The sequence below is a fragment of the Haliotis cracherodii genome, unplaced genomic scaffold, assembly GCF_022045235.1.
Source record: "Haliotis cracherodii isolate W230 unplaced genomic scaffold, xgHalCrac1.p SCAF_3, whole genome shotgun sequence".
In the NCBI taxonomy this organism is placed as follows: Eukaryota; Metazoa; Mollusca; class Gastropoda; order Lepetellida; family Haliotidae; genus Haliotis; species Haliotis cracherodii.
Genome location: NW_027266286.1, coordinates 39,007,175 through 39,029,745, shown reverse-complemented (window position 1 = coordinate 39,029,745; position 22,571 = coordinate 39,007,175). Strand labels below are relative to the sequence as shown.

The 22,571-nt window shown below is 38.1% G+C and overlaps 2 protein-coding genes across 3 annotated transcripts; one reads left to right on the top strand and one right to left on the bottom strand.

Moving 5' to 3' along the window:
- The first annotated feature begins 158 nt into the window (after window positions 1-158).
- Window positions 159-2,813, top strand: LOC139475415 (involucrin-like). The gene is made up of 2 exons (XM_071258630.1): window positions 159-195; window positions 2,407-2,813. Exons 1-2 carry the CDS (start codon window positions 159-161, stop codon window positions 2,811-2,813), a joined length of 444 nt encoding a protein of 147 aa, XP_071114731.1.
- On the bottom strand, window positions 1,573-19,876 carry LOC139474034 (dual specificity protein phosphatase 14-like). 2 transcript variants are annotated; one of them, XM_071256888.1, is made up of 2 exons: window positions 19,790-19,876; window positions 1,573-8,343 (listed from the first exon to the last, which is right to left on the bottom strand). In XM_071256888.1, the coding sequence occupies exon 2, from the start codon at window positions 8,323-8,325 to the stop codon at window positions 7,627-7,629; it is 699 nt and encodes a 232-aa protein (XP_071112989.1). In that variant the 5' UTR covers window positions 8,326-8,343; window positions 19,790-19,876; the 3' UTR covers window positions 1,573-7,626. The 2 variants fall into 2 exon arrangements, with proteins under 2 accessions (XP_071112989.1, XP_071112990.1); XM_071256889.1 differs by lacking the exon at window positions 19,790-19,876 and adding an exon at window positions 13,816-13,987.
- Between the last annotated feature and the right edge of the window lie 2,695 nt (window positions 19,877-22,571).

The following is a 22,571-nucleotide window of genomic DNA, read 5'->3' as shown; positions in this document are numbered from 1 at the left end:
CGTTGAGCATATGAATTTAACATGTTTAGTGCATTTAATGTACCGGACAAGAAACGTACATGTTGGACGTGTTGTAATAGATTATTTCTAGGCATAATATTGCTGAACTGCCAAGGCCGGCTTTTACCCATACCTCTCCACAATAGAACACATCTGGGATGCGATGCAGCGACGCCTACGACAGGTCCAGAGCCAGTAGGTTACGCTAGCTCAGTTGCGCCAATCTTTCCCCAAGCTGTTTTCAATCATCTGGTTTCTTCAAAGCATGTCGCTGCCACGCCTGTATCAGGGCAAATGGTGATCACAACACGATATTGACATTGTTTATTGAGTTGTTACACCACCCCTCTTTACACCCCATCTCCCGTTACCATGCAGGTATGGGTTTTGTCAATGAATTAGTTATGATAAAACATTGATCAGACGAATGACCAAATATTATGAAGTTATTTTCAATAACATAGCATTTACACCTCTTTATATGATGCCTAGTTACTTTTTCTCGTTAGTATACTTCATTGTGGCTTTATAGTTGTTTATGGAATTTGACCTAGGATCAGAAACAACCAGTCCCCCTGACTATCTAGGAAATGATGTATTCGAGTATGCGCGGCAACTATCGTTATCACTGTTAATAATTCTATGAGTACTACCTCTATCACATCAGGAGTGATCCCAACCACCCAGCCCAATTAGCAGCAACTATTTGGATGTGGGGTTTTCCTGCCTGGCCTATGCACAGAACAATGGAGAAAAACTATTATCCACACTACTAATTAAGGTCAGCTGACAGTGAAGAGGACTTCTGTTGAAATCTAAAGGTTTTTGGTGTGATGAGAGCCAAACTACAGGATTATGGCAATGAAGTAATAGAGGTATGGTATTCGCAGGAATATGTTAAGTGTGTAAACTCATCGCGTTAGTATAAGCCTACAGAAGCTTCTTGGAAGTGATCAAGGTTGGATTTTCTACCTCCACCAGATATTTTTACTTCCTGAAAGTATCTTCTGTGCAGCGCTTGTCTCCTGTACACACGTACTACCATCTATCCATGAAGAAGAAAACATCATTCATCTTTGGGGGAAGCCATCACTTATTCTATAGGCACCAGTACAAATATTGCGTCAGTTACATTGAGGCAGACTGATGCCATTGTAAAATCTCTTTGAACAAATTCCGCCTGGTCTAAGGTTGTTCCGAAATCTCTGTTTTGTGAGTGTATAGCCACTCTGTAATGATCTAGTGACACAGTGTTGACATGGAACCTCCATGGCCTAGGACAATCAGTTGTGTCATGTTCTTGATATCAATATTGTACTCTAGAACACTGGACAATGTCTAGCCAAAATAAAAAAGCCCTACAATACCGTACCTACATGTTATAGCATACAGGACAATGGAAAAAATCATATTTTGGGGTAAAATCTTAGCAACAAGGTTCAGAACAACCAAAATAATGGTTGACAGCCAGCACACATGTATATGTCAAGTCTAGTGGCTGTAGTTTGAGGTCGTTAACAGGTTTTTTGTTTCCTTCCAGCATAACAGAACAATGGTTTTTTTCAACATTTTTAATGGTATTAAAAGTATAAATAAAAGTTGAGAACAGGATCTACAAAAACCAAACAACAAATTTGAAAATCACTATCATCACAGATTATTCCTGGAGCAGGGAATCATGTGGCATCTCCTGACAGAAGACAATCACATGGCAACTCCCACTTGATTGCATCCTCAGCTTTTCTCACCCTCAATGGGCCATCACACGTATTTCCTGCCTTACAATGGAGATAATACTTCATAGTTTTGAGCTGCAAACACTACCAAAAATAATGTTTTTCACTTTGGAGATTTGGAAAAATCGACAAACTGCCTTTCTTTTTCTCTCTCTTTTGTTGGCATGGTCTAGACCGAGTGTCACTTGTAAAATGGATCTTGAATACCAATGAACTGTATTATTTTGAGCCTTCCCTTTGAATCTATGATTGGCAGCAATGAGAAACAAAAGATTTACCTTATCCTACGTATCTAGTTACTTCTAATCAAACCTATAACTGTTTTTAAACATAAAGTTGTGAAGGAGCTGTGCCAAGCCAATGTCCTGAACTCTACACTCACTCATTTTCCCTACAACACAGTACACTGCTTGGCAGACAGGTAGAGGGTTCCTACTAATACTGTAGGTATAATTCAGAGTGGCCTGTAAGGCTTGGAGTCTGGACAAGACCAAGAACTAGTGAACAGTGCCCATGCCTTTTGCCACACTCATTGTGACTATGAAAATTCTGTTGTTTCATTTGGCTCTAATACCAGGCATGCATTTCAGGGCCTATTCTAGCCTGGAGTCATCCTGGTACTTGGCCTACCACACCAGCACAGGGGACTAGTCTAGTGGTCAGACACTAGCGCTGAAGGAGGGTAGTGGTCAAACAATAGTGCTGAAGGAGGGTAGTGGTCAGATACTAGCGCTGGAGGAGGGTAGTGGTAAGACACTAGTCCTGGGGGAGGGTAGTGGTCAGACACAAGTGCTGGAGGAGGGTAGTGGTCAGACACTAGCGCTGGAGAAGGGCAGTGATCAGACACTAGTGCTGGAGGAGGGTAGTGGTCAGACACTAGTGCTGGAGGAGGGTATTGGTCAGACACTAGTGCTGGAGGAGAGTAGTGGTAAGACACTAGTGCTGGAGGAGGGTAGTTGTCAGACACTAGTCCTGGGGGAGGGTAGTGGTCAGATACAAGCGCTGGAGAAGGGTAGTGGTCAGACACTAGCGCTGGAGGAGGGTAGTTTTTCGGACACTAGCGCTGGAGAAGGGTAGTGGTCAGACACTAGTGCTGGAAGAGGGTAGTGGTCAGACACTAGTGCTGGAGGAGGGTAGTGGTCGGACACTAGCGCTGAAGGAGGGTAGTGGTCAGACACTAGCGCTGGAGGAGGTAGTGGTCAGACACTAGCGCTGGAGGAGGGTAGTGGTCAGACACTAGCGCTGGAGAAGGGTAGTGGTCAGACACTAGCGCTGGAGGAGGGTAGTGGTCAGACACTAGCGCTGGAGGAGGTAGTGGTCAGACACTTGTGCTGGAGAAGGGTAGTGGTCAGACACTAGCGCTGGAGAAGGGTAGTGGTCAGACACTAGCGCTGGAGGAGGGTAGTGGTCAGACACTAGTGCTGGAGGAGGTAGTGGTCAGACACTAGCGCTGGAGAAGGGTAGTGGTCAGACACAAGCGCTGGAGGAGGGTAGTGGTCAGACACTAGCACTGGAGAAGGGTAGTGGTCAGACACTAGCGCTGGAGAAGGGTAGTGGTCAGACATTAGTGCTGGAGAAGGGTAGTGGTCAGACACTAGCACAGGTACATGTTATTACTGTTGACTGTAGAAATTCCAAATGTAAGGAACAAAACAGACGTTTTGTTGAAAAAGAAATATGAAAATAGAAGGAATGAGTATATTATGTACTGCTGAAACAGACTTACAATCATATCTTTGAATTACTGCTTTAATCTAATCAAGTAAGTCTTGATCACAAATATGAAGTATGCTATAAGTACACTTTGATTAATTAGAAATCACAGGAAATACTCTTACAAAATATGTCAGCAAAATTTGTCATGAAAGGGACATTTTACAACACAATACAAAATACTCTTCTCGAAAAAATAGAAAATTGTATCACTTTTAAATAAAGCAGCTGAAAAAAGCAGTTTTCATATGACTCTTTTCAAGACAATGGATGACAACAGATCAACAGTGCACTGTTAGTTAGACCTGCTGCCCCACATGGGGCAACACTGTTCTCTACTGGCAAGTAGGGACACTCAATGTAACCTTAAAAACATGTCTATACTCTGATTAAAGAGTTTGGAGAACTTGCATGAATACAACATAAGGTCTGGCACAATTTGGCTGAAGTTAACATCAGCTAATTTTAGCATATCCCCAGAACAGCCTTACAGTGCAAGGGAGATAATCCTTGGAAACATTTCACCTCCAAAGTTTTACAAGAAAATAAATATACTTGAATATGATACCATCATAATATGACAAGAACTGAATACAGCAATTGAAATATTTGAAACTTCTTTACAAACAACAGATAAACACTGATGTAAAATTATTGCAAAATTGAAGATACACTGCTCAAATGATACTACTCCTCCTGATTTAAAATTCCTTGGAAAAGCTTTCATAAAAATAAAACATATTGACATGCCGAACACAGCATGGTCAACCCTGTTGAGCTAGCCCCATCCAAGTGGAAAATGTGAGACCCAGGGAGCACAAGTAACTTATTGCTATAGGCAAACTCAGGATTACACAGCACTAAAATATGCCCCTCTTTTGACAAAATCATAAATAAAGTAAAATGACTACAGCTGTAACTGTGTGATGTGACCACTGCACGTCGGGTGTGTGACAGATACAGATCATACACTAGCAACATAAAACACTAATCTAAAACAAAGTCTGCAATTATGAAAATAATTCTAACAAATAATTAACAAAACCAAGAAAAATACAACAGCACTGATCCTGATTGATAACCAGATAAGATAATGTCAGTTATGTAATTGACACATGCAGAGACGATGATATCACTGACTATACATATGAACATGGTCAAAAGGGAGGAATAACAATATATTCTGAGACATGTACAACAATGATAAAAAAGAGCCTTTGCATAATAATAATGTTGAGGTTCATGCTAGATAGTATTTAGCCCAGATGCATATATTTTCTGGTCTTGTGGACAAGCATACCCTAAATTGTGAACAGTTACTAAAAAATATAATTAAAAAAGATTAATACCTCCTGTATGCTTTGTTTGATGGAAAATACTTTAAAAAATATATATCGTTTTGTTTTTAAGAAAACATATTATAAGCTGAAGACTGTAAAACAAGACATGAAAAAAGGCTGTTTGTCATCATTTGTGCTTCAACATTCAATGGGAAATGCCCTAGACAGGCTGCCTGAAAATATCTTAGGAAACGTGTTTACATTAGGATCTAAAATACTGATTCAATGTTTAAGGCAAGGCACATTCACTGACATAAAATCTAAGATTTAAAATTAAAATATGTCAGTCTTGACAAAATGATTTTTTGTAATGATATCATAAATATAATTCATAAATTGAAATTAGTTACCCATATACTGGTAAAATCAAGGAGTTGAGTGAAAGTGCACTCATGAAAACTGACACCATGAGCAGCAGTCCCTACCAAGCTTAGGACATGTACTAGTCAGTCCTGCTGCCAACTACTGGTTAATCCAAGCTGTAAACCTTATCTACAACATGGACACACATGCTCAGTAACCCCCAATTACTTTGTCTGTGACATTTACCTTCATGTCGCACTGAGAATAGTTTTAATGTTGGATGATTTGTCCTCATTGCTATGAGGATGAGATATTGTTGATGCGACCTTGAGAAGTCAGTTAGGGAAACAGAGACAGAGCATAAAATAATACCAAGATATTTTGTGTGGTTTTCTATCTGGTTGAGGATGTGGTTTTCTGGAGAGTCCCAGATATACCACCAGCTGACAGCTTCAACCATATAGCACTGTCAATGCTACATAAACAGTATAGCATTCTCTTGGAACATGATTTATCTTTGATCAGATCATGACAATTCTCTCTAATCACACCTCCAACCCTCAAGATTTTGAAAATACATAAATATTTGCGATTTTCTTCATTAACACTTTCAGCAATTTCCATGAGCCAATCCTAATACTTGCTCTAAATCCTCTCCCAACATCCCGCTTTAGATACAGCAGGAAACACTGTACACGTCTCTAATCACACAACAGGAAACACTGTACACGTCTCTACTCACACAGCAGGAAACACTGTACACGTCTCTACTCACACAGCAGGGAAACACTGTACATGTCTCTACTCACACAGCAGGAAACACTGTACACGTCACTACTCACACAGCAGGAAACACTGTACAGGTCTCTACTCACACAGCAGGAAACACTGTACACGTCTCTAGTCACACAGCAGGAAACACTGTACACGTCTCTAATCACACAGCATCTCCACCCCAACAAACTACATTGACAAACAGTTCCTTATGTTATCAAGTTTTCATTTAGAGGATCCATTCAAACTATAGCAAGTGATAAATAAAGGATTATATATGTATCAGAAAATTGAATAAGAAAATACAATAATGCTTTGATATATGTATGACTCAGTAATGGGACGGAATCCCTCCCAAAGATACAACAGACTAGCTCTACATATCATGTGTATCCTGACCTTGGCGAAACACACACAACTTTGGTTGGCAGCCCGTTTGCACCAAGCTGTACAAACGACACAATCCATCTTTGTAGTCAGCTCAAAAACAGTTGTTCTTATCAAACAATAAATAATTTGTTGCGAAAAATACATATCTGATTGTATATACTATAGGTACTTCAAGGAAATACTCTAACAAGAAATGTGAAGCGTTGACTGGATGATGAGCATTGTTTAGTTGACAAATGTAGATGTATACTTGTATCTCACAAGACACATGAATGAAAACATGTACCTTAACACAGTACACCTCTTATCATTACTTTGTCCAAAATACATAGCAAAACAAAAAATGAGACCTGCAAGAGTTTAATTTCAGCTTGTTAATCTGTCAACCCTGATCAAGTGTTGAGCAGGACCAGATTGTGTTTCTATGCCTACAAGTAATGATGATGACACAACAAACTGACAACTTGCTCTTCAGAAAAGAAACCTTTTCAAGTACTGGTAAGCACTTTGCCGGTAAGGATAAGGAACAAGCTACTTATATTTTACCATTGTCTGTGGTAGTTACTGAATTTCAGCATTTGATACAAGTATTAACATTTCCCCAGAATAAAAAATAAAATCTTTCACTCGTCTAAGGAGGTCATGCTGTCAAAAGAAAAAAGAAGTGTCTTCCCCATCTCATGTCATCTCATTTAAAAAAAAAAAAATATCTGAAGAAACAAGAAAGTTATTTTGTTGAAGCTGTGTATAGGTACTATTTTTGGCAAATGAAGAATCCTTAGTTGACCATTTGCCTGCTTCATTGCCACTTTGTTTGATGTGAATAATGACTATCAGTTTCAATACAAGAGAACCTGACTGTGATGGAGATATGACTGAAATACTGTTGCGGGTAAAATTCACGTATCAAAACACAAAGTGTAATTAGGAAACTTAATTGGTAGTCAAAATGTCCCTACTTCAGCATGGAGGACACTTTCGAAAATCAATTCAAATAATTGGTTTTGAAATGACTGCTTGGACTATATGGAGTGAAGAGTCTGTATTACTTGACAACATATCATACCTGACTACAGAATGCTGGGAGTATCAACAACCAGTAACACTTCATACATATGTACACATCAATAAATAGTAACCAAACCATGCAGTAACAACAGTGCCTATACTGTACTATAATAAATAGGAAGTGTTCAGTAGTGTTCATTCCTTCACACCCAGCCAGTGGCTGATAAAGGTGTATACTCTGTATACTACGGGCCTGACGATTGACACAGGATATTCCCCAGTGCTATGGATGGTATATTCACAGAAAAAGCCTGCAGAGCTCTTTCACATCACTCTGTATAATACTACTTGTGTTGATTGTGTTAATATCGTCCATATCTGGACCTGTAAGTGCCCCCCCCACCATATGATGAGCGATATGTTGCCCCTCCACCTCCGCTGCTGCTACTGCTACCAATGCTGTTGCTGCTGCCTCTGTCGGACCTCAAAGTTCCTCCTCCATAAGCTCGGGAGTATGCTGTTGACTGGGGTCCGAACCAGATCATGTTGCGTGTCTCTTCCTCCAACACATCCGGGATGTACCCGATTCCTGAGTGTATCATCTTTACTGACGTTGAGCCTGTCAGTCTACGTTCAAAGTCTATGAGTTGGCGCCAGAATCCGAAGTTTGGGTGTATCACTGAGCGGCGTGCTCGGACATGCCAGTATGCTTGTCTGAGTGACATATGGTGATGCTTCATGAGGTATGCAATACAAAGGCTGGCTGAGCGACTTACACCTGCAACGCAGTGTACAAGGGCACGACCACCCCGCCTTGCTATCTGGTCTATCTTGTCACTACATCGGTCGAAGTAGAGACTGAGACGTGCTGATGGTGTGTCGTCAACATGGATCTGTATACACTCAACATTGGCTACATTCAGGTTGGGAACATCCATGGTACAGTTGATGATGTGAGTGATTCCCAGGCCAACAACGCGGTCACCCCGGACAGCTGCTGCACTTGACAAGAACAAGCTGTCGGTGATCTTAGCTATCTGATCAAACATGTGACGATCCATCTTCACTTAGCGGTTGGTCTGAAAGAAATGCACAAATATGAAATATTGCACATAAAAGCACATTCTCAGTCATATTTTCTTATCAATTTTTATGCTATGATGTATCGATATCCAAGAAAAACAAGGTATTATTCTGTTTAAAAGGAACTAATAAATCTAACTGTGTGCAATCCACTCTGAGCACCAAAAAGATATCCTGCAAGGTTTCATTACAATACCTCAGTCTGAGTGTTACCCTGCTTACCATATAACATGATATAGCATGATATTGCATAATGTGCAAGTGGGTGTTCAGAGGTTTTGGATGCACTAATGTACTGAAAATAATTCCCCCCCCCCCTAATGCTTCTCATATTTTTGGATAACCTTCCCCATGTCCTTGTATATTTTTTTCATGACACTCCCTGGAAATTAAAAAAAAACGCAAAAAATTATGTATTTTATAATGAAACGTCCATTTTGTTATGACCCTCCCCAAATATGTATATTATTTTTTTACCCTCCCTCCTAGAGACTGTGATATTTTGGGGTGACCTCCCCTGACTCCATGTGACACACACCTAACATTGGTAACAATGGCCAAAGTTAGATAAGGCATTTAATTTGTTAATTTATTTTACAGATTCGTCGATATGAAAAATAGCAAAATGAAAATAAATTAAAATGACTTTTCTGATATTTTTTAATACTATAAGATAAAATAAAAAAACAAGTTATCTTGAAATATCACACAAATTAGTTTTATTGTGAAATACACTAAGTGTTTACCCCAAAGTTTGTAGACCAGTTAGAGTTCCAGCCCTTAATATGACATATCATGTTGCGCAGTCGTTTACACATGAAAATCTGGTTGCGTAGTTGTTTTTTGCGCAAAATTGGCCATCATCACGTGCCTTGTGAGAGCGGTTGCCGCATGCCATTTAATATGGAACTTTTATTGTTGGGTAATGTTCATATCTAACTTTGGATGTTGATGAAATGCCTTGATATTCAACTTTAAGGTTTAATCATATTAAACCAAACAAATGCAGCGGAGTCCTTCTTTCTGCTTATCTTGAGCTTTGTCGCCCTATTTAAAAAGTAGCTGCGCTGTCACATGCTGATTTAATAGCAGCATCAACAAGCATGGCAGATGGGTATTCTGGAGGTTTACCAAATATAGATGTATTTTGGAAATATTTTTGTTTTCAAAATAGAACTATTCATTCACGATAAACTGTATACGGTATACCTGTCAAATAAGAATAACTGACTCTTCGTTTTTACTATTTGCTGTCATTTATGAAATGATTGTGTCTAAGAATACATCCATGTATGAAGATTTACATTCCATAAGTAGCCTCAAAAGTGTTTGGCACAGACAGTTGTTTGGTCATCTAGTTTGATAGTTTAAAGACCTGATATTGCAGGTTTCACTCAGTTTTATACCATCATGTTATTAAATACAGACTTTAGAAAAACTGAAAAACATTGAACACGTTGAAGGAATTGCATTATATGAACCATTCTTCAATTCATTGTTATGAGTGTAAATTGAGAACTGTGACTGAAATTATTGCTGAAAGCATGATAAAACACTATAAAGCAATATCTGCAAACTTGATATTTCTTCTTGGTTCGTGGGTACCATTTGCAATAGGATTACATGCCATACGATACTGAAATCAAGATTTAAAAAGCACAAAATTGAAATATATACAGTAAACTACGGTTATAACGAACACGCTTATAACGAACTGACAGATATAACAAACTTACTTTTTTGTCCCTAAAATTTACTGTAGTTATGCTGTTATATGCCTATAACGAACTAAGGTTATAACGAACTAAAATTAGTGGTCCCTTTGAGTTCGTTATAACCGTAGTTTACTGTATATATTTTTTTCCGACCATTATAAGAACAAACCAAACTTGATTAGACCAACTAAAACAACATTAATCACCTAATGGTACCCATATGTAAGAGAAATTTGTACCCTAATCATTATCTTGTACAGAAAAAGATAAGTACCTGTGTCCAACATGTAAAATATCCACTGATGATACAGACACTCAAAAACATTTTGTCAACATGGATATATTCAAAACTCTTTCTGCCCCCAAATTCAACAATTGATATATGGTATAGCATAGTTGCAATAGATAACAGTGACGTTTATATTGAACCAAGAGTTAACTCCTGTGTATTTGTAAATTTAATTGTCTTTTTCTGTACACTTTACCCCCTGATTGTCTTACAAATGGTAAACATGACATTTTCATGCCTTATAACATATTCAAAATGCTAACCCCATAACATTGACATAAACATGATAAAGCATCAGAATATTTCAGTTTGCTGTCGCTGAAAACTATTCAGAAACTAGAAAATGCACTTACAGTCTTTATCATGGATTTGAGAGCAGACTCATTTCTGCCTTTTCACTAGTCTTGAGCATTTTGACTTTCACTAATATTTTCATGTAGGCTCTTATCCTGTTCATTGAAGATATGATATATCAAGTTTGGGGATAACAACTTAAATACTTCCAGGAGAACATGTTACCATACCCTTTGGAAAACAGGTTGTATCTGGAGACCTTGGACCTCAAGACTTATAAAATGCCTTTACTTCTAGTCCTTACCATTACCATTTTGAGAAATATTGTTGATAAAAATTGAATTTGTGAAAATAGTGAATTATCAGTTTCAGTAAAATTAGTGCATTAACATTGAGGACAAAGACAATCAAGATCCATGCGATGGTTAAACAAATATCAATCTACCTAGTATTGCTTATGGTTATTATCATACATAGTTTCAGCTCTCTATGCCCTGTCGTTCTTGAAAATAAGATTTTAAAACAGTTTATGAAATGTGACTTCTAAACACAAATCTGGAGCAGTCACAATGACCAAATCAAATATGTCATCCATAGAAGCATAATGTAGAATTTTAGCCTCATTGGTACAGCAGTTTCACAGGGAAGATGTTTACAGACCTGAGAATTACTTTCGAGAAAATTAGGTTTTTCAATATGGCTGCAATAGTCACATTCAAACCTCTTGAACAAATTCAGGTGCTATTATTGGTGAGAACAAGACTGTTCCAGCTTCATGGACCCAGTGATTTCTGAGGAGAGGATGCAATAGACAGGTCATGACATAAGTTCACATGAGCTAGAAAATAGCTTAATTTGGCACCTCAATTCATTAAATCAGAATCTCATGGTAGCATAACATAAACAACCAACCTATCAGCTCCCCGAGCCTCTCAGTTTCTGAAAAAATGATGCCTAATTATTTTCTTTAGATGTTGAATACTTTCCAGTTCCATGCCACAAACAAATTTAAGTCACAGTATCCTCAAAAAGTTTTAACTTCCAAGACCATTTGCTTCCCTAAAAAGCAGTTTCTAAATAATTTCATTATTCAAATTTTTACCAATCACAATATGTTTTCTTCATTTTACAAAGAAAATAGACGAAAAAAAGGTTTTCTAAATGAACAAATCTAAATCCCCTCATGATGCTAGACATCATCCTGAAGTTTCATGTCCTGCCTTCAGCCCGTCTTTGAGACGAAGGATAAACTTACTGGTATCAAAATTCATATTCAATACTGGGTTATATTCCACTGTTTAACAGTGATGAGATTGTTGGTGATATAGCAACACCAGATTTGGTGATTGATGTTATTGATAGACTGTAGATTCAGAGTCTTTTGATACTATTTAATAGTGAATACATCAGACCGTGGCAAAATAACATCAATAGCTTCATCAAGAAAACTGCAAATGATTATAACATTTTTCAAGTGGTTAGGAAATCTAAGCAAACCATAATTCCAAATACCAAACTCCTCGGTCAGTGAGGATGTGACTTAGTGCAAGGCCAAAATGGTCCACCGCTGTGATTTCATAACATAAAAATGCAATACCAACTGTGACTTTTTGACTGTGATGTCATAAGGCAAGTTGACACATCAATATTTCTCAACAGCTTAACCTTTAGACCTATTTAACATTTTCACAAAATAAAGGCAATCATTCAACGTTGTCTTTTGAATTCATAAGCAAATGTAAATGCAATATTTAGGTGCTGTACCATTACATAAAACAAGCGTATAGTCGACGAAGTCATCTATATCCCCCGCCATTTTAACACGTTATGGTCCCAAACCAGGTAACTGACCCAACATTTCTCTTAGGCCATGTCAAAATAGCTGCAATGGAAATTCTAAAATAAACATTTATTAAACTCCTAAATAGCAAAAGGCACCAGTTCAGTATGTGCCAAGTAGACATGCAAAGTTTTGTAAGAAATTATTTAACGTTTTTTGAGTTACACTCCGGCAACGAACAGCACAACTATAGAACCTAAGTCCAACTTGGTGCCATGAAAACATGAAAAATAAAAATTTATAAAATTCCTAAATAGCAAAAGGCACCAGTTCAGTATGTGTCTGGTAAACATGCAAAGTTTTGTAAGATATTATTTAACGCTTTTTGAGTTACGCTCCGGAAACGAACAGCACCCTTATAGAACCTAAGTCCAACTTGTTGCCATGGAAATGTAAAAAATAAAAATTTATAAAATTCCTAAATAGCAAAAGGCACCAGTTCAGCATGAGTATGATAGACATGCAAAGTTTCGTAGAGAAATATTTAACGGTTTTTGAGTTATGCTCTGGAAACGATTTCGGGATCACACACACACGGACGGAACCAAGTTTCTATATCCCCCGCCAACTACGTTTGGGCGGGGGATAATTATCTATGCTGCAAAAGGTTCTTTTAAAATAAAGAAATGCAGTTTGATATTTTTGAATTTCCTTATAATTTCAAATTAATTTATAATGTGAAAAGTTTACACAATACACAGCTTTGTCATCGAACAAGAGGCCACATTTTGACGTTCATATGTTTCTCATGAGACTGTATTCTTGAAAAGACATCAACACTGACTGACTGTTTCCACATTCCTGGGAATTGCCTACGACAAACAAATTTAGAAGCATTGTTTAAGATCATTTAGACCCTTTAATCTTGAACTCAGTGTTTCAGTCAGAGAGTTTAACTACATGCAACCAGTCCTTGTTTTAGCCTCTTTATGCCGAAAGCCAGGGTGGACAACAAGTACCATCTTTTAACATCTTTTGGTATGATGCAGCCATGAGATCGAACACTGACCTCCCACTCCTTGTGCAAACGCTCGAATAATTAATGCTGATAATGCTAGCAAACATATTTACAAATCAGTTCAGAGGATAACATGATAAAAGGTGTTCAAATATAAGGAGACCCTTAAACAAAACTGTGGCTAAATCCCTGACTTTATCTGCTGTAGTAGTGCCTTTGCACCACTCTGGAATTATTAATGACAATAACAAAGGCCTTCTGCCTGAGCTGTCTGTCTCAGTGAACTGAATAACCTACTACACATATCCAGTACACAACAATCAATCTAAAACATCATGCATGCTGTACACTTGTCTAGTGGGAAACACTCACCTAGCTACAACAGTCTTTTGACACAAGCTGGCCAATGTATCTCATCTACAGCACAAGCCTGATCTCTAAGAAACAAGTCTGTCAGTGGGTAGTTCAATGTGATCATAGCTATGTGATAAAGTTTCCTATATCTGTCAACACAAGCAGTGATACTAGCTATACAATGCTGTTCAACATGACTACACCAAATACTGGCATGGCACATTGGAGCCATGCCACAGGCCACACAAGTGAGTCACCCCTCACTGTACCTGTATAACACATTGAAATAACAACACAGTTACCGTTAAGGGCCACAAAGGACCTGTTGCTGCAAGAGTATAATGTTGACCTGGACTCTACTAACTACAATATGTACAAATGCCAGTGATCATGGGCACTGGCAGCATGCCAGTGTCACTAATTACTCCATGTACCGAGTCTAACTAACTCAGTAACTGAACTCTCTCAATAACCAACATGAACTAACTGCCTGACACCTGTGTGAGTTTTGTACTGTGGAGGTCAAACAGTGCCTCCTATATGTAGTACTGCTTCCTAGTACACACCTCCCACTGAGCTCACCACTGCAGCTGCTAACTCACCACCAGATGCTGGGCAGGGCAAATCAATAGTATGCAACTGATACTTAATCATGAAAACATTGAAACTTCCACACACCGCCATAGTGATCACGGCACAGTTCATGTGGGACATGGAATATGGGAGCACTGCTAACACACAACTCTAGTTGCCATAGCAGTGTATCTGACTCAAATTTCAAGCAAAATAGCTTACTTTGCAAGTTTCCCTATCAAGCATGCAAGCTTAGTACTGGCCAGCTTCAGGTGTATTTTAAACAGTGGAATCTGTGCAATATGTAGGGCTGAGGAAGTATGTGGGAGGGGCATTGAGGAACAGGAAGAGTTAGCACTGCAGGGAAATGCCAGCATGGCATAGATGGCTTACCACACATTCCATATGCAGTGAATGTTGAATGTTGAGCATGAACAGCATCATACATCACATACATACGTTAACACAGATACCCACTGATATATTCCCCAGGTCCTAGCACACTACACACAACTGAGGCATGGTTTGTCATTCAGCCAACTGAGGAGGCAGGGAACTGTTGTAGCACGAGGAATCCTACAGCATGCCTCCTTGGCAGTATTTCCACACATCTCATGCTGTCTCTCCACAAATGTATCAGCAATAAAAGAAATAATCTTATTTAGTATCATCACAAGCAGATATGACACGAACTGGAAATTACACCCCAAAATAGGATCTCATGACAATGGGCACAACAGAATTAAATTTGGGTAACAAATGAAAGAATGGTAAGAAAATTACCTATGGCAAACTTTGATCTTATATCTTACTTGTTGAAATAATGATTACTATGCTTGCTGAATATTGACAAAAGAGGTGCTAATAAGAACCATACACAAATTACAATGATGTCAGAGATCAAGCAGGAGGATTCAAACTTACTTCAAATGTTGATGAAACTAAAACTTTGGCAGATGTAGGGATACCAGACAAGGAGATTAAAAGTCTTAACAATAGCATTTCCAAATTCCCATTACTGTAACTACAGTAAGCATTTTTAAAATGTTTTAATAAATATTGTAGTTTGTGATTTTCTCACATTAAAACCAAAAAAAGCAATAACATTGACATATTTTCACAAGGCTCGAAAAATCCACTCTGCTCATATTGCTGAATGACAGCAAAAACACTCGTACTACAGGGCAAGTACATTTATTTCAATCATATCATTTCATCTCTAATTGATTTCAATTAAATATTCAGGATAATTTCGAACAGAAAATATGTTTTCATATCTCAGAAGTTCATTGTACTTAATAATACCGAAATACATGTCGCTTATATCATATATAGATGGCATACTTTGCAACTGTCAGAAGAAATAAACAAAAAGTGTGTTTGCACAGCTGGTCTCGAAACTATTTTTTATGGGAAGGCAGTAACCATATATTTCTTATTTTTGTTGTACCATATCGAAAGTAGTAACATGCATAACATTTTTTTAAATAATGACAACTTTGGTGTATAGTAATAACTTTATTGATAATTCATAACAATAATGGCTCTAAGCGTGGCAACTTCCAAACTTTCGGGAAGTTGTAATCTATCAGACCGTCATTCAGGCAATGTTTCTGACAGATCACGATCTGAAAAATACTATCATGAAAGTGTATCCCGTGGATAAGCAGACCCCTTTCTACAGAATCTTTTTTCTGGTCCTCAAAATTCGGCTTATATGCGGTCATATATGGTAAGCCACTCCATACTGGTTCTCAAAAGTCAAAGCAAAAGTGTTTGATTTTGTGAGAGTAATGGCTGTTTTTAACCGGGAATGGTGAGGTTGACGAGAATAAACATGATTTCATTACCAAACAAACAAAAAATGAATTTATTTATAAAAAAAACAGTATGACTATAAAACAAAAATGACATGTTCATGCCTGAGTGACTTTGGAAAGCCGGAAATAAGTGTAGATGGCAGTGACTGAATTAATTTTGTACGGTCTATCAGCTGGTCTATCAATAATGTCCTCAACTCGAAGCCTGTCAAAGGTTAATTACAGAAACAGGTAATAATAACTGAGAACATAAAACTATAAAATGCAATAGGGACAAAGTGAAAATATTGCAGAACGAGTACAAAATAATATCTACTGGCTCTGCAGGACAAATTGGGTGAAGAAATGTTTCAGTCCCTGGTTTCACCTTTGCTACCATGCACTCCTGGTTATTCAGGAAACTATGCCCCACATCATTACTTCAGTGATTGTTTATAACAAATATCTATATAAAAATGAAAAAACAACAACATTGATTATAGCCGACTGGTTACTACATGATTTCCCTGAAAATGAAATAAAGTATATTTAATTAGACGTTGAATAAAATGAGTGTGGAAAGGAAATGGATCATAAATACTAAAACAGATACACTGTTCACCATTTAATAAAAAACAAGAAAACAGTGTTATCACTATCACCCGCCATGGGGGAAATATGAAATTTTGTTTGTTCACAGTAGTGTTATAGGAACAAAACTTACGGCATTAATCTTTTAGCCTAGCCTTGACAAGTATCCCTTAGATCATGTAGATAAGCATAATTTCTTAAGTTTCTGAGAAAACTTGTCCCCACTACAGCCACTATACATTAAGTAAAACAAGGAAACTAAAACAAAATATATTTGAATTTAAGTACAGATTGTTGCCAAGGAAACACACAATATTTATTTAGAAATACTAAAACATCAAAAGGCAATTATAAAATATTAAGCAGTTTCTGAGTTAAGCAACTTTACTATTATTCTGACAGCCAAAACATTTAATAATTACAATTAAAAGTATGTTAAGACATACAACACATTGCTAGTAGTTTTAATCAATGTTAATCTTAGACAATATTTCAGTAATCACCAGTTCAACATGATCAAGACAACAAACTCCATGACTATATTTAACATCAGGTAATCATCCATCATCCTCTTCACATGCTACAGGTACTCTTGGCATACTCTTAGAGCGTTCACTGTTAAGTATAGCTGCAGAATAGGCCAGATTATAAAAATGTATTCACCCCTTCAAAGTACCTCAGGCTAATGTGAAAGACAATTTGCCACACAACCTAATGTGAAAGACAATTTGTCACACAACCTATCGCCAGTCGCTGATCGCTGAGTGCGGCGTAAAACAAGCTGGTTTTTGCGTGTGCACAGTTTCAGGTAAGAGTACCCATTAGTTTTAGAGAAATGGTCCAGACAAACACACCACTATGAACAAAGTCAAACTTGTTGCATAAGGTAGCAAAAGGCACCACTTCAGCCCTTGATTATTTACATAAACCAAGTTTGGAAGAAAAATGTTGAATAGTTTTTAACATGTTTTAATTTCTGCTCCAGAAACCATACCAACCTGGGTTTCAGCTTTGTCTAACTTGTTTCCATGGAACAGGGAATTTTTTTGAAAAATTCCTAAATAGCAAAAGGCATCCCTTCAGCTCTTAATTAAAATATGTACCAGGTTTGAATGAAAAGTCTTTCACAGCACGACCCCCATCCCCCTTTTGAGACTAAGTCCAAATAGTTTCCATGGAAATCAAGAAAAATATAAATGACAAACATCTGTAAGTAGTAAAAGGCGTCACTTCCCGATCTGTTTAATATATATGCCAATTTTTGTTGAAAAATATTGAATTGTTTTTTAGTTACGCTCCGGAAACAAAATGATTACGGATTGGTGGACGGACGGACAGACAGCAAGGTGTTGACTATATCCCCCAGCATTATATGTGAACGTGTGTTGAATTCCACAATTAACTAAACAAATACACATTTTCATTACATTAATGACGGAGTAATGACATCGTTTAGCCATCATTAGCTTTTCAACCCGTCTGCTGAAAATTGGAATCGAACTTCTTGAATATACGGAAGCCTTTTAGGGCCATTTGGTGTTTTTATTTTTTTCGATACTATCTAGAAATTTCAACTTATTATCTTGAAATTTCAAGATAGTATCAGCCTTTACTGGTCAAGTAGTTTGTAAGATATTATGCTTACAGAGCGAGAAATGTGTCTGTGCATGTCTCCTCGTACTAGTCCAGACTTATTTGACATTTTGATAGTACTTGCAAACAGAGATACCATGCCGCAGTTAAACATGGATGCGATGCAGCCAGGGGATGGAACAACCAGCCTTCCCCTCTGTGGGCAGACAGCACTACACTATGGTACCTGTGAAGATCCAGGAAAGAATAGGTCTTCAGCAAACCATGCTTGACGTAAGAGGCACCTATGCTTGTGGTAGAGGAGACAATCAGGATTGGGTGGTCAGACTTCGTTGAAGCATGTCATCGTATTCCAATTGATTTTCGGATGGATATTTTATCTTGATTACTCGCGCTATAGTCTTTTAAAGATAAATGAGATGTTTTACAGTTGTTCATGTGATTAGAGAGAAAACTATGACTGTTTCTTAAGTGTCTGAAAACCCATAACATTGTGAGGTGAGGTGAAATGGGGTTTAACGTCACGTCCAAGATTATTGCACTTATATAGCGACGTGCATGCACGTGTGTGTGTTTGTGTGGCTGCTTGTACTAGTCCAGACTGATGCCGATTTATAGTGCTACCTCACTGAGATACCATGCCGCAGTTTAACATGAATACCCCACTCAGACATAGTATACTGACTCCGAGCCGACCAGTCCTTGTTTTAGCCCCTTAATGCCAAGCGCCAGACAGGGTAACAAAAAGTACCATCTTTAAACGTCTTTTGGTATGACGCGGTCGGGGATCGAAAACCCGGACCTTCCACTCTCCGGGCAGACGCTCTACCACTAGACCATGGAGGCGGTCCCATAACATGGAGATCTATATATACATACACAGCTGGGTCAGACTAAGGCTCAAGCTTTCTCTGAAATCCAGATATATCTCAACACTTGCTATATTATATGTATGAAGCTAACTAGAGTGTCATCGTACAGACCCAACCCATGACGCATGCAAAATACATGGGTTTAAATACTTAGAAGTCTATCCATGACCTTGCCAACATTGTACCATGAGAATATATGTCCGTGATGGTACGGACTACTGAGCCTGCGTTACATTTGGGTGTTGCTTCACAGTAAAGGTGTTCAACAAGCATCAAAATGGAAAGATTCAAGTACACACTTTAAAGTGGCATGCATATAACTGCCGTGTAACAGTTGCTTCTGTGGACATATATTCAGTATTAATACACCATTTTACTGGTAATGAAATACTTTTTGATGCCTGCAGAAAATAGCTTCTGCTGCAGCAGCGGGACTGCCTCACTGTCAGCCAACGGCTTGATTCATCCAGCCTAGCCTACTAGCAAGTCGCTGTTTCAAGCATTGTGCACTATTTCTCTTATATCTCTTTATGACGGGTGTAAAACAATATTTCGGTGAAGTACCTGCTCAAGCTTGCCCTCTCCCTTGACGACAAAACATTTGTTGATTTGTTATCCTGACATGTCCTACTTTGTCAGACTAACTAATATTGACGCTTATCTCCCTTTATTGTCGTTTTTCCAAGCTCCTTCCAGCGCGTGACACCTTCGTCACACTCTCGGTATAGAGAGCTCCGCGAACGGGCTATCGCTGTGAGGAGCTTGTCGTTTTTCCACTAGGGTTTAACGGTTGACTGGTTCCCGGATCCTCCGCCTGGTGTCGCTGCTCCTGCTCCGCTTTCCAGTCTGTCGCAGGAACGAACGGGAACCAGTCTATTGCCTGGCACGGCTGTCTTTTGGCTGCGTTTTAGTGCTGTAGTCCTCTCAAAACGTGAACTAAATTGTTAGCCTTATTTAAATAGGTAAGGATAAGAATTTATGGATGAACAACTTCTTTATACTGACATATCACTTGCTTGATAACGGTGTTAGAACGTACACTGAAACGTCGCTCGTAATTGTAATACAGAAGTTGTTGAGTTCATCTACAATCCTTCTCCTCACTTAGTACTCCAACTTCTTAAATGGCTGTCAAAGAAGTTATCTGTATAAATCTATAGTCATGCACATACTATTGCATGTACAAATGTACCATTGTGTGTATAGTATACGACGTACGTTACGTCATAGTGAGTGCTGATGTGGCAACTACAGACGAAAGAAATTATATATATATGTATGTATGTATGTATGTATGTATGTATGTATGTATGTATGTATGTATATTATAATTAATTTTATCAAAATCATATTCCTATAAAGTCAATTTGGAAAGTCGCAATGTTTCCTGATAACACCCTAAGACAATTACGAACTGGGAATAATATATGATTAGACCTTTCCTTTCTGTCTTTAACTTTAAAGAAAATGAAAGTAATAAGTGACAAGGGGCGTCAATGGGCGCTGTAACATGCTCTCGTGTCACCTACCCGTGGAATCAGCGTCCACTTTTCCGTATCTAGTTAGGGATACCATTCAGTTGATATCATGTCGGTTACAAATTACAAATCGATGCAAGCATAACAAACTGAGTAATCAGCCAAAGTGAAATAGCCACCACATGGGTCATGTTTAATTACATCAAACAATGCGAGCATCTTCACATTACATTACAGTATAGGGTTCTTAGACAATTGTTTTGAATGTACCTCTATACAAGAGGGGGAATCTACCCATATACAAACAAGTTTTAATGTCCCTCTATACAAGAACAAGGACAATATCCCATCGTGACTAGAATGTTTAGTAAAGACTCCATGTCATTCAATTTTATTGAACAAACTCTTTTCAAATTCAAAAGTACAATAACAATGTAAAAATACCAAAACATCATAAAATACAAATGTGGAGACAAATGTGTCTTAAAAATGTGGAAGCCTCTCACAGCTCTAGCAGTCTTAAACAGTCAAGATCATCCATGTAATACTGTAACGTTCTAGATGTTTCGAAACGTCTGCTCAGGGGGAAATCATTCGAAATTGATTTCTTACATGGGATGAAAAATGAGAATTCAACTTGTCTCAAAGTGATTGAAAAAACATCTTTTTAAGCATTTTAGCCAGTGATGGTTAAGGAGTTGTACAAATTCATAACAGCAAACAGCTTGTTAGTAAATTGTACATACTGTTTTCATCAAAATACGGCACGCTGTCAGTTTGTCAGTCTCATGTAATTTTTGAATTTGAAGTTTACACGATATACGGCTTTTCCATTGGACGATAGGTCGGTCACATGGGTTATAGCGAAAACGGCACCTCAGCAAAACGTCACCGGGCGAAAACGGCACCTCGACTCAAGCGAAAACAGCTACCATTGCCTGGCGACAACGCCACCTTCACTTCATACTCCAATGAACTCACACAAAGTGAAGGTCAATTCTTATAATTTTTTTATCACAATTTCTTACCTCAAAGGATGTAGGTCAAGATCTAAACACAATTTTATTTAGTACGTGTGACTTCATGTTTACACTGACAGCCATACAACAACCAGCTACATCGCGGAGTAAAATAGTTCCTCAAAAAGAGAGGTGACATGGGCGTATGGATGCACAACTTGCTCTTCAGAAACATCTTACGCAGCACATGTGTTCAAATCATACTTCAAATTAAAAAAATATTTAAGAATTGACCTTCACTTTGTTCATTGGATTATGAACCTTCATAGAATGAGGGCCAAACTGTATGAACGTCGGAGCTACACTTATAATTTTTTATTTTGACGTTTACACGATATACGGCTTTTGCATTGGACGAGAAGTCGGTCACATGACCGCGAAATTGACGTTCATAAGTGTATGAACGACACAATTTGACGTTCATACGTTTTTCACGAGACTGTGTTCTTGAAATGACGTAAACACTGACGGACGACTTCCACATTCCTGGGGAAACCCCTGGGAATTCCCTAGCAAGAAATGGGGATATTATATGAACACATCTGTTGCGTAAGATGTTTTCTGAAGAGCAAGTTCTGCATCCATTCGCTCATGTCACCTCTCTTTTTGGGGAACTATTTTATTCCGCGATATAGCTGGTTGTTGTTTGGCTGTCAGCGTAAACATGAAGTCACACGTACTAAATAAAATTGTGTTTACATCTTGGCCTACATCCTTTGAGGTAAGAAATTGTGATAAAAAATTATAAGAATTGACTTTCACTTTGTGTGAGTTCATTGGATTATGAACCTTCATAGAGTGAGGGCCAAACATTGTATGAACGTCGTCGCAAGCTCCGACGTTCATACA